The 11227-nt window shown below is 46.6% G+C and overlaps 1 protein-coding gene across 1 annotated transcript; it reads right to left on the bottom strand.

The window, feature by feature from the left end:
* Positions 1-460: 460 nt before the first annotated feature.
* On the bottom strand, positions 461-1572 carry LOC141040719 (uncharacterized). Its single transcript, XM_073506835.1, has 2 exons — positions 1163-1572; positions 461-1034 (listed from the first exon to the last, which is right to left on the bottom strand). The coding sequence occupies exons 1-2, from the start codon at positions 1570-1572 to the stop codon at positions 461-463; spliced, it is 984 nt and encodes a 327-aa protein (XP_073362936.1).
* Between the last annotated feature and the right edge of the window lie 9655 nt (positions 1573-11227).

Below are 11227 nucleotides of genomic sequence, written 5' to 3'. Positions count from 1 at the left end.
ATAACTTGGGGTATTTTGCAAGAGAAAACAGAACCTATGTTTAGTTCCATTAGTACTTGGCAATGAAAACCCCATCTCTTCTGTCTTCTCTCGACTATTAGCATCATCGCAATGATAATCATCCCATCGAGCAAAACCATTTCCTAGTATAGTCCGTATGAATCAGTTAGAAAGGTACGTACGCCTGCAGATCGTGCGCGCCGCCAGTAGCGCAATCTTTGCTACAAGACGCGTCTCACCTAGTAGTTTGTTCCAATTCCCCTGACACCTAAGGACGGGCAACTATGACTTGACCAAGATAGTGTAAAATTTCGATCCGCACCAGCACCAGAGCACAGCACACGCAGTAGGATAGGATGTGATTATCATTACTACTGTAGAATACAATGGAGAACTGATCTGTTTGCAAGATAAGATAGGATAGTCTCTGGTCTTGCATCTGCAACAGTAGGAATTCTGGTCATATTATCAGTTTGACGTCATCTCTCTCTCGGAAGCTGTAACATCTGGACTTGTGCTTGATCATCTGGATACTCCCTGAGCCGCCAACCCTGAAAACCTCGACGCCGGACAACACCGTAAAGCTCCCCGTCTTAGTCTCCTCCTGCAACAGCCTGGCCACACACAACCTTCCAGTACCTAAAGGTAGGAGGTGGGATGCCGTCACAGAACACCCATCGGACAGAGTCGGATCTTCCCATAGCTTATGCGGAACTGGCACTGTGAGAGTGAGGTCTGGCGCGCAGAGCCGGTTGTCTTCGTCTGAGAAGCCAATCCAGAGCTTGTACTCAGGAACATACACGGTGCGGCCTCTGAACGGCAGGACCCATGCACCGACTTTGCTCCACTCGCTGCTTACAGTGTCAAATGAGTACGTACCAGCGGCCACCATGGACACCCAGATCTGCGAGTCGCGGACCACCGTAAAGGCACAGATAGCACAGGGGTGTGGCGATGGAGTCTCCTTGTGCTCTGAGTGGTCCTTAGCATCTTTGTAATCACCATCGGAGTCGTAATCAGAAAACATGTAATCACTATCCGACTCGCGATCAGCATCAGGGTGATCAAAGCGGGGCAGGTCGAAAGGGCGCCAATACCAATCATGCTGGCCGAGGAAATCAGGCGGGGGGGGGGGGGGGGGGCGTAGATTAGGGCATGGAACCAGCGAAGCCGGGACGGCAGGTCATCCTCGATCTCCATGACGTACAGGCGGGCGCCCATGCCCACGAACACGCGGGGCGAGTCGAGAGGGGGCTGCATCGGGTTCACGGTGCGGACGGCCCGCGCAACGCTGTCGTAGAGGAGGGTGCGGCCCTTGTTGTCCACGGCGACGACGATGCTCTTCTTGAAGGCCATGAAGTCGATCCACCCTGTGTGGTGCCACTCGCAGGGCCGGTCGAAGGACATGGCGGCTGGAGGAAGCCTCCCGGGAGCCGGACCTGCTACAGGATCTGGTGGTTTTGGTGATCCGGTGGGGTAGAACAAGGTCGCGGGGTCTATGCGGTGCAGCTTGAAGGCGGGTCGGGGCGCGCTAAACTTATCCACCAGCAGATTCACGAACCGGCGGTTCATGATTCCTCTCCCAATCTCTCAATCTCTTTGACAGTGAAATATGAGTTTCTGAATTTACTAAGCCACCGAGATGTATTGAAGTCAGCAAGAGGGTCAAGGAAGGAGGTGCGGCGGCGCGACGCTAACGAGAGACGCCCGCTCCTTCCTCAGAGCTACATTGTTGGGCCAGTTGGGCCTGCACCCATGAAGTGAACAGTAAATTCAGAAAAACTAGAAAAAAAATCTAAAACTTCTTGGATGTGATTACGAAAAAAATTTAGGAGCTTGTAAAGCTTGGTCATCAAAAAACATCAAATGATCTCCATACAAAAGAAAATACAAATGATGCTCCGCACCCATGTTGTTGTTCACATGTTTTCACAACAAACCTTTCTTTTTTGTACAGAGCTTCTCAGATGTCATTTCGTCATCAAATTTTGCAAGCACCTAAAACATTTGGACAAAATCACATCCACAAAGTTTTAGATTTTTTTAAAAGTTTTGCTAAGTTTCATATCGTGGAAGCACGCAGCGAACATATCATCCCACACTAGGCCACCGGCATGTATTGGAGTCAAGAAAGAAGGTGTGTGATGCGAGGGAGAGAGAGATCAGGGTCATCGCTTGGTCCGTTGGGCCCAAGCAGCAAGTTCTTTTATTCATATATACATTCAAAAAGGTTCAGGTATTCCTCTCTTCCTCCCCAACCCTGATCCCAAATAAGAGAAGAAATTAAAAAGCTAAAATCAAATAATAACAATAACAATAAATAATACAAGAAATTGTAAAACAAACAAGGAAAATAGATAAACCACCACATGAACTACTGGAATCTCACCCTACGCCGTGTGCCAGAAACACTCGGCAAAGTCTTTGCAAAGAGTACCCGACGTACACCTCTTAGGTAGACAAAAAATTTGCTGAGAAATTCCGTCAAGTCTTGCCGAGAGCTACCACTCCGCAAAATCATGCGCATTGCCGCGAGCCTACACTCGGCTTAACTGAAACAAGCAGCTCCAGCAACCAAACTACCAACATGTGCCACGTGTCCCTTCTGCCAAGCGTCGTTCTAGGAAAAGATTGTTTTGCCGAGTGTAGCTCTCGGCAAAGATGCACTGTCAACATTGTTTTTGCATCTTTTTCATGTAACCCTACAACAAAAATAGATATAACAAGAATATCAACTTAGAGAACTTTGTATCCTATATAAGGATCACAGACACATAACGACAAACTCATTATATATGCTTCACACAAGCTTCATATGAAGTCACAAAGTATGTCTACATACGACCACATGATAAAAACAACACCACGATTAGGAAAATTGAAAGAAGATTATCAAGTTTTTCAATACACTCAGCCTGATAAGCTGGCCTACACCATTGCCTAATTCATGACGTCTCTTATGATCGAGCACATACTGATTGTAATCATTCTCTGCTCCTCCCTACTATTGAAGGAATCATAGGAGTTGTCTTTGTAATGAAGCATTTGTTCATTGCATGCAGACCATGAATCATAGACTTCTGGACACCTACCTCTGTACACCGCATACCACTTCATCTACAAAAAAAGAGAGAAAATAATTCAAGAAGGAATACAAGTTAAAATAACACATGATACATAAGCCACGTTAGCATTCTTCACTCATATACCAAAAGCATCACAAGTGCTAATCTAAGTCCACATCAGCAGCTACATAGTATATCACTAAATCAGTGTCAAACTATCTAGGTGAACTACTCCGAGGTGTAGTTGGTCAAACCAGTGATTCTGGAGCCGGAGCACGTGGGGACATCCCCCACAGTGGAGGACCAAGCGTCCTCGGGAATGATGGTCGGTGGACTCAATGGCACCAGGTCGTCACTCTCCTTATGTGAGGGGCCCTCGCTCTCCTTGGTTGATGGATTCTTCTTGGTCAGATCCACAAAATATTTTAGTAGGATCAGCCGTGGGTTCTCCTGAATGAGCGCCACCAAGGGGACCTCACTGGCATGCTTCTCCTTGACCGCGGAGTCGACCCTAATGTCATTTTTGAAACTTTAGTACATTTGATTCAACTATAAGTAGGGACGGAGGGTACTCTAAAGGTTCCAAATTTGCATCCTTAGCACTGTGGGCATTAGCAGCTACATAACAAGAAAAGAAAAAAGATTGTTAACTTGGCTGCAAATTGGTTTGGATGCCAAAAATTAAAGGAATATTTGTTCCGTGCTTGGACTGTGCAGACAGTTTCTTATGCCGAAAGTTCGGTACAGATACTTGAATAATTTATTTTGCTAGTTACGCTAATATACAGAGTGCTACAGTAACTTACTCCCTCCGTCCGAAAAAGTTTGTTCCTCAAATGGATGTAGATACATTCAATTGAGGGACAAGTTTGGGACGAGTTTTTTCGGATAGAGGGAGTATATCAACAAGGCACAACTGCAGCACTCTGTGTCGTCCACTAGACTACGTGGCACCTCCTATCTGTGTCGTCCACTAGACTTCTGTTCCTCGAGATTGACGCCACTCCAGACAAGTTCACAGCACGCAGCACATGCAGTTGATTTACAGGGCTATGCTGACAATAACTGACAATGAGCAGCTACACTAGTAGGCCTGCATGCTTATCCACTGTTGATGATACAGACAAGGCACAACTGCATAAAAAAACCAAATCTCAAATGAACAGGTTCCCTCTCTCTCAGCATTTTTTTCTCTTAAAAACTGCTCTCTCTCTCTCTCTCTCTACTTCCCCCTCCTTTTTCTCTCTCTGACTCTCTCAAGCCTCTCACGGCCACTCTCACTCTTTCTTTCCAAAGATATTTTGTGAGAGATTTTTCACAAGCTGCATGCACATTAACGGAGAGGAAGAGAGCATGCAAAGTTCAAAAGGGGGACATGACCTGACGCATCTATCAAAAACAGTAGCCTTCATGTTTGCTAATTTTCTGTAAAACAGATTTAATGTGCAGTTCTTGAGTACAGGGGCGTTTTGCAGGCCGAGCTCCATGGGGACCTTTATTTAAAAAAAATTCAAATTCAAATTTTTATGGTTCAAAAAATTCTGAAAAAAAATATGCGTGTACGTAAGGATGTAACCCGCGTGTGTGTAAAGATTCATGATGAAATACCTTGAGTTGCGACCTGTATAAAAAAGATAAATTCATGGCCTGGATGATGAATAGTATCATGTGTTAAACAACCTCATTGTCTTTTTTGCACAGCCCTCATTTCATTGTATTTTGGGCTGAAAATTCACACACATGTGTGTTATGCCTTCATGTATGTCTATATTTATTTTCAGAATTTTTTGAAAAATGTAAAAATATGAATTTCGATGAAATTTCAAATTTGGATTTGGAGGCCTCACTGGAGGCCGAGCTCCAAAAGGGATTTCCTATTCTTGAGGATGTAAGAGCATCTCCAGCCGTTGGCCCCCCAGGCGGCGCTTTTACGCGCCCCCTGGGGGCGAGCCGGCGCTAAATCGGCGCTGGGGGCGGTTGGCCGTCCAGCCGTCGGCCCCAGGTCGCCCCTAGGCGCCGATATTGGCCCACTTTTCGGCCCACTTTCGGCGAATAAAGGGCCCATATGGGCGAGAATAGGCCCATATTCGGCGTGGTTCGCCGTGGTTCGGCGTTGAAATATCAACTTCAAATATTTTTATATCACATAGTCCATACAGAAAATCAAATAGTTCAACAAAATAGTGCAACAACAAATAGTTCAATACAAATTATATAGTTCAACAAATAAAAACTCATATTTCATCACACGTCGCGCCCGGCGTCGCCCTTGAGCCTCCATAGGTGCTCTATCAGATCCTGCTGCAGTTGATGATGCACCTGTGGGTCTCGGATCTCCTGACGCATACTGAGGTAGGCAGTCCAGGTTGCCGGTAGCTGGTGATCAACTTCGGCTAGAGGGCCTTCCCTGTAGTATGGTTCAGTGCCAAACACTGGGTCTTCTTGCTCGCTTTCGATGATCATGTTGTGAAAGATGACACAGCAAGTCATGATCTCCCACATTTGATCTTTCGACCAGGTCTGAGCAGGGTACCGGACAACAGCAAATCGAGATTGGAGCACACCAAATGCCCGCTCGATATCCTTCCTGCAAGCCTCCTGAATCTTCGTAAACCAGGCGTTCTTGCCTCCTGGCACAGGGTTTGAGATGGTCTTCACAAATGTCGACCATCTCGGATAGATGCCATCAGCTAGATAGTACCCCTTGTTGTAGTGCCGCCCATTGATCTCGAATTTCACCAGAGGAGAGTGACCTTCAACAAGCTTGGCAAAGACAGGAGAGCATTGCAGCACGTTGATGTCATTGTGAGTTCCTGGCATACCAAAGAAGGAGTGCCAAATCCAGAGGTCTTGTGTGGCCACCGCCTCAAGTACCACACTGCTACCGCCTTTGGCGCCTTTGTACATCCCCTGCCAAGCAAATGGGCAATTCTTCCATTTCCAATGCATACAGTCGATGCTTGCAAGCATCCCAGGAAATCCTCTTGCTGCATTCTGTGCTAGGATCCGAGCAATGTCTTCCGCATTAGGTGTTCTCAATTATTGCGGTCCAAACACTGCCACCACTGCCCGACAGAACTTGTAGAAACACTCTATGCTGGTGGACTCGGCCTTGCGCCCATAGTCGTCGAGTGAATCACCGGGAGCTCCCTATGCAAGCATCCTCATCGCTGTCGTGCACTTCTGGATCGAGGTGAATCCAAGTTTGCCGGTGCAATCCATCTTGCACTTGAAGTAGTTGTCGAACTCCCGGATGGAATTCACAATCCTGAGGAAGAGCTTTCGGCTCATCCGATAACGGCGTCGAAATGTTTTGTCGCCGTGAAGTGGAGCATCGGCGAAGTAGTCGAAGTAGCGCATGCAGTAGCCTTCGAGACGATGCCGGTTCTTTGCTTTCACCCGCCCCGGCGCCGAGCCACCTCGCCGCGGCTTTTCATTGCTCGCCAGCAGCTGGGCGAGGGCAGCGAGCACCATGAGATGCTCTTCTTCGTGGACATCGGCCTCGGCTTCCTCCTCCAGCAGCGCGGCGAGCGCTTCCTCGTCATCCGAGCCCATCGCCGGGGCAGGCAAATCGCCGAACACCTTGCGCCCGGTGGGCGTGTACCCGCCGCTAAACTGCCCCTCCGTGGCCAGAAAAGGCGGCCGGAAACGCCGAGCTGCTATTGGAGTGGCTGTCGCGGCGAACCTCTCCTATTTTTCCGACGGGGAATGGCTATCTAGCGGTGAAGGGCGGCGGGCAGCGCCGGGATATAGCTAGTGGCGGCCGAGGTTGCGGAGGATGGGAGGCGAGTCGGGGAAGAAATCTTGACTTTTTTGACCTGACGGTGTGGGCCAGCCGTGTTTTTCCCTTGCGCCGGAGCCCCCGATCGCCCCCCAGTGCGCCGGGTTCGGCCTGTGACCGCCTGGCGGAAAAAAGGGCTGAACCGGCGCTTTTCGGCGTCCTGGGGCCGCGACTGGGGCGTTTTTTTTTGCGCCGGCGCCGAAAAAGTTGCCTGGGGGGCCTGTTGGGGGCGCGGCTGGAGATGCTCTAACCCAGGCAGTATCGGTAGGAGTACTAATTAGATGCGCTATATGCTCTTCACGTGTGTACAGTGCGCTGATGTTGACAACACTATGCAGGCTGCAGGTGCCTGTGCGGTCTATGCTGATCACTGTGCGCATGCAGAGTGGATGCTCTGCTAATTACCTACGTTAATGAGCCTGACGCGGTCCGAAGGTGGGCTCGTGATGCATTCAGCCACACGGATCACGAAGTGAACAAACGGCCAGGATAGAGGGTACCGGGAAGCTCGTCCTACACCACAAGTTTCCGTATCAACAACAACAATACAGTAACTCTGCTTAAGAAGAAGAATACTAGGTGATCACGTAGATGATTGAAACCTGGATGCCGAAAGATCAGTACAGGTTCTTCGGTAGTTTATTCTGCTAATTTCTCTAATATACTAGTTACTCTATCTCACATGAAGCCGTAAATGCCGAGGTCCTCAACCGAGAATGTTTCACGAGGAACAAGATCGCACAGGCTCAAAGGAGAGAGGGACCGACACCAGCGGGGCATGCGTCGCCATGCACCTACGGCCCCGGCACGGCACATCCAACACTCCATCTTCGAAGAAGGCCACAACCTTCTCGCCTGGATCGAAGGCGCCGCACTGTCGTAGGATGGGATGGATCCCGCCGGAAGATGGCCACATAGAGAGGCTCAGCGCATCCCCAACGAGCCGCCGGAGGCTCTCCTTGTCTTAGTTACCTGTTGCCTCTGGCTAACGCGAAGATATATGTACAGACAACGCTTTATGGTGACTACGTTCATTTTCTTCTTCCCCTGCCTTCTCATGTAAATCCACAATGTTTAGTGCAAAGGCATAACTCCTGCCAATTCCGGGTAAAAAAAGAGTGGATAGAGGTCAAAGTTGAGGCGATACTATTGACAGCATATATGGAAAATGAATATGATGATCTAGCTAAATTCAACGAGCGAGAACGAAAAGCCCCTGCTAGTTGCTCTAGGTTCTCCGACACTAGAATGCACGCTACAATTTATAGAGATGTGGCATGCATGCATCTGTGCGTGCTAAGGACGGGAGTGCGGTCTCTTTCACTGTCTAAAATATCCTCCATTTACTTCTTATCTATCTTGTGTCCTTATAATCGATGGCTCTCACTGATGCAAGATGGCATGTCATTTTTCGGTACTTGGAGTATCAATTCAGATCAAACGGAGGACATGCGTTGATTGGAAGGCTCTATCATTGACGCAAGCTTGTTTTGCTTCTCGTGTTCTAGTATCATGGTATGGGTTAAAGCTTCACAAATAAAATGTTACTTGCCATATTGTGCAAGAGAAAACCAAAAACCTATGTTTAGTTCTATCAACACTCAACAAAACAAGGAATTCCATGAATCTATTTTCTCTTGCAGACAATATGCTCCTTAATTTGTATTTTGTCACAGATTGTTGATATTTTTAGATTTGAGCAAAACAGCTTCGCTAATGACATGAATTGTTTCAGACTCTTATGCTTGGCGACAAAATTATCACATCTCATATCTTAACACGATTGGTTGCCCAAATTATAAGTTTTGCTGCAAGAGGTGTTTACCCCTACATTGGTGTTGGTACACTGGATGGCGCGCTGGGTCCAGGGCTTTGAAATGGGTGTTGAAAACTGTGACGAAGGAGCCCAAGATAGGGAGGATGCCACCCGGCCAGCCTGAACATTGCGTTGATGTCGCCCTATTGTATGCCAGCAGGAATAGGAGCATGTGTCATTGATGATTTCTGTCGCGCTCCGTAGATGTAAGTCTGTTGACACTCAATGCCATGGTTGGGAGCGGCAAACTTGTACCGGACGTTATGGAAGACAGCAACACACTGTGTAGGCATGCAATTTTGGAACATTAAGGGTACCCTCCGACCCTCTTTAGTTCAACAAAATGAACTAAATTTTCAGAATTGACTTCATTGTTGAAACTGAAGTTCATTTGGTTGAACTAAGTAGGGTCGAAGTGTATCCTAAAGGTTCCAAATTTGCATCCCTAGCACTATAAACATTACTGCCTTGAGAGGTTGAGCCCAACTGACTAGCGTTGCATGCAACTAAGATGGCACAGGGTGTGATGTGCATGATAGCAATACTAACAAACTTGAACGTGCCACCGCCAAACTTGGCCTTGAGTCCTCAGCTGTCCCACGTCAATTTGTCGACCAGCTTGCGGGCGTCGCCATGACGGATGCAAGTGTGTATTTTGCACACAAAAAAACAAGATAGTCAATTGTGTTTGTTGCAAGAAAAACATACCACGTGGACACGAATTGAGCAATGTGCACCCACAAGAGAAGATCCATGCCTTCCGATACCACTTACTCACAGTTTCCATACAACTAGGATCAAACTGATTAACTTGATCCGGATGTAGTTTGTTTCTTTGGGAACACAACTAAATCTTAGTTCTGATACCATACAAAAACAAAAGGATGCTAGCTGCCAAATTACCTACAGAAATGTTGTAGGAGAGTTCTTTGTTAGCAAGGTGATATCTTGAAGCACCTAGAGGACTACCACAAGAATGTACAAGCAAATAGGCTCTGGAGAAAGTTCTTGGGTCTTCAAATAACATATCACAATTCGGTCATTTATATTAAGCACGATACTACAAGGAGCAAAAGTATGGAGCAACATTTAGTTCGGTGAAGGTGGGACCTTTGAGCATATCATTTGCACTGCTGAGTACAATGGAAAACCAATTGTAAGATAACTAAAATAGGATAGTATCTAGTCTTGCATCTGCTATAGTGGGAATTAGGATCAGATTAGCTCGGCCTCATCTCTTTCGCCGAAGCTGTAACATATGCACTTGTGCTTGGTCATCTGGAGGCTGCCTGAGCTGATATCCCTAAAAACCTCGACGCCAGACAGTACCGCAAAACTCCTTGCCTCAGTCTCCTTCTTAAATAGTTCAAGGAGATCTTACCTGGCCTTTTGGTGAACTGGTCGTGTATAGCAGAAGTATATAGATGTATCCGGTTTGCATATATAAATCCCTATTAAGATTTACAAATATGTGCATACGCCAACCTGAGAAAACATTTTGTGCCTGACATGCATGTACATGCTACACCTCAAATATTCATGCACTCTGAAAGCCCGCGTCCCTACATTGTCTAGACAACGTGTTCTTCTATCAGCTATGCTCCTCCTACTTCTCGAGGTAGGTTAATGTGAAAAGTTTTAGCTTCAAATTCTTCTCTTGTTCAAACATGACATATTGCACTACATGGTTGAATGTGAGGAAGAGCTGATTCGCGGATTACTACTTGTCTTAATTTCCCATTGCCTCCTAAGCCTATCTAGCTAACTACAGGCTATATGGAGAGGTCAAAACCGAGGCTATGATATTTCTAGCACAAGGAAAGAGAATATGAGCTACCTAAGTTGAGTGAAGTTCCAGCTCAGTTTCAAGACATGCATCAATGAGTGAAAAAGGCCCTCCTAGTTGTTTTAGGGTTTTCTACACTAGTATGCACACTGTAATTTATAGAGCCCTGCCTTGCATGCATCTCTGTGTGTGTGCCAAGGATGGAAGTGTGATCTCTTTCACTATCTAAAAAACCTCCATTTACTTCTTGTGTCCTTATGGTAGCTCTGCTTGGTGCTTGATGGCATATCATTTTCTTTGAAAATTCGTAATCAAAGATTTTGGTATTTGGGGTATCAATGGAGAACAAACATTAATTGATCAACATTGTCATTGATGCAGGCTTCAACATCTGCATTACTCTATTGCTTGTGTTCTAGTATCATAATACTGGCTTTTGAATTAATGGACTACCCACCTCCCCCCAAATTCCATTCTCATGGAACTATGAGTGTAAATAATCATCTAGACCATGCCAATTACAGGTTTGAGGCATTATTACATGTCACGATACTCTACCTAAGCTTAGTGTTAACAAGCATAAGATTCAGCAGAACCAAAATTGTAGCAAGAGGAAAAACTAGGCAACATGTCACAATGCACAAGAAGCTGGAAGAAACATCCAGCCCTGGCGAAGAACATAACACTTTGCTGGAAGAAGAACTCGACGCTCTCAACGTTTTTCACGCAAGTCCTAGAATCGTAAATGGTCAGTCGGAAATCGTCAGAACCATCAGTGG

This window comes from Aegilops tauschii, chromosome 2, assembly GCF_002575655.3.
Source record: "Aegilops tauschii subsp. strangulata cultivar AL8/78 chromosome 2, Aet v6.0, whole genome shotgun sequence".
Taxonomy (NCBI): Eukaryota; Viridiplantae; Streptophyta; class Magnoliopsida; order Poales; family Poaceae; genus Aegilops; species Aegilops tauschii.
The sequence above is the reverse complement of the archived record's forward strand: the minus strand, read 5'-3'. Positions and strand labels throughout refer to the sequence as shown.

What these genes read in the sequence shown, in the direction of transcription:
- LOC141040719 (XM_073506835.1), bottom strand. Translation starts at nt 1,572, where the DNA reads ATGAACCGCCGGTTCGTGAATCTGCTGGTGGATAAGTTTAGCGCGCCC. An exon ending in CTGCCGTCCCGGCTTCGCTG is followed by an intron (nt 1,035 to 1,162) that starts GTTCCATGCCCT and finishes CGAGTCGGATAG; the next exon opens with TGATTACATGTTTTCTGATT.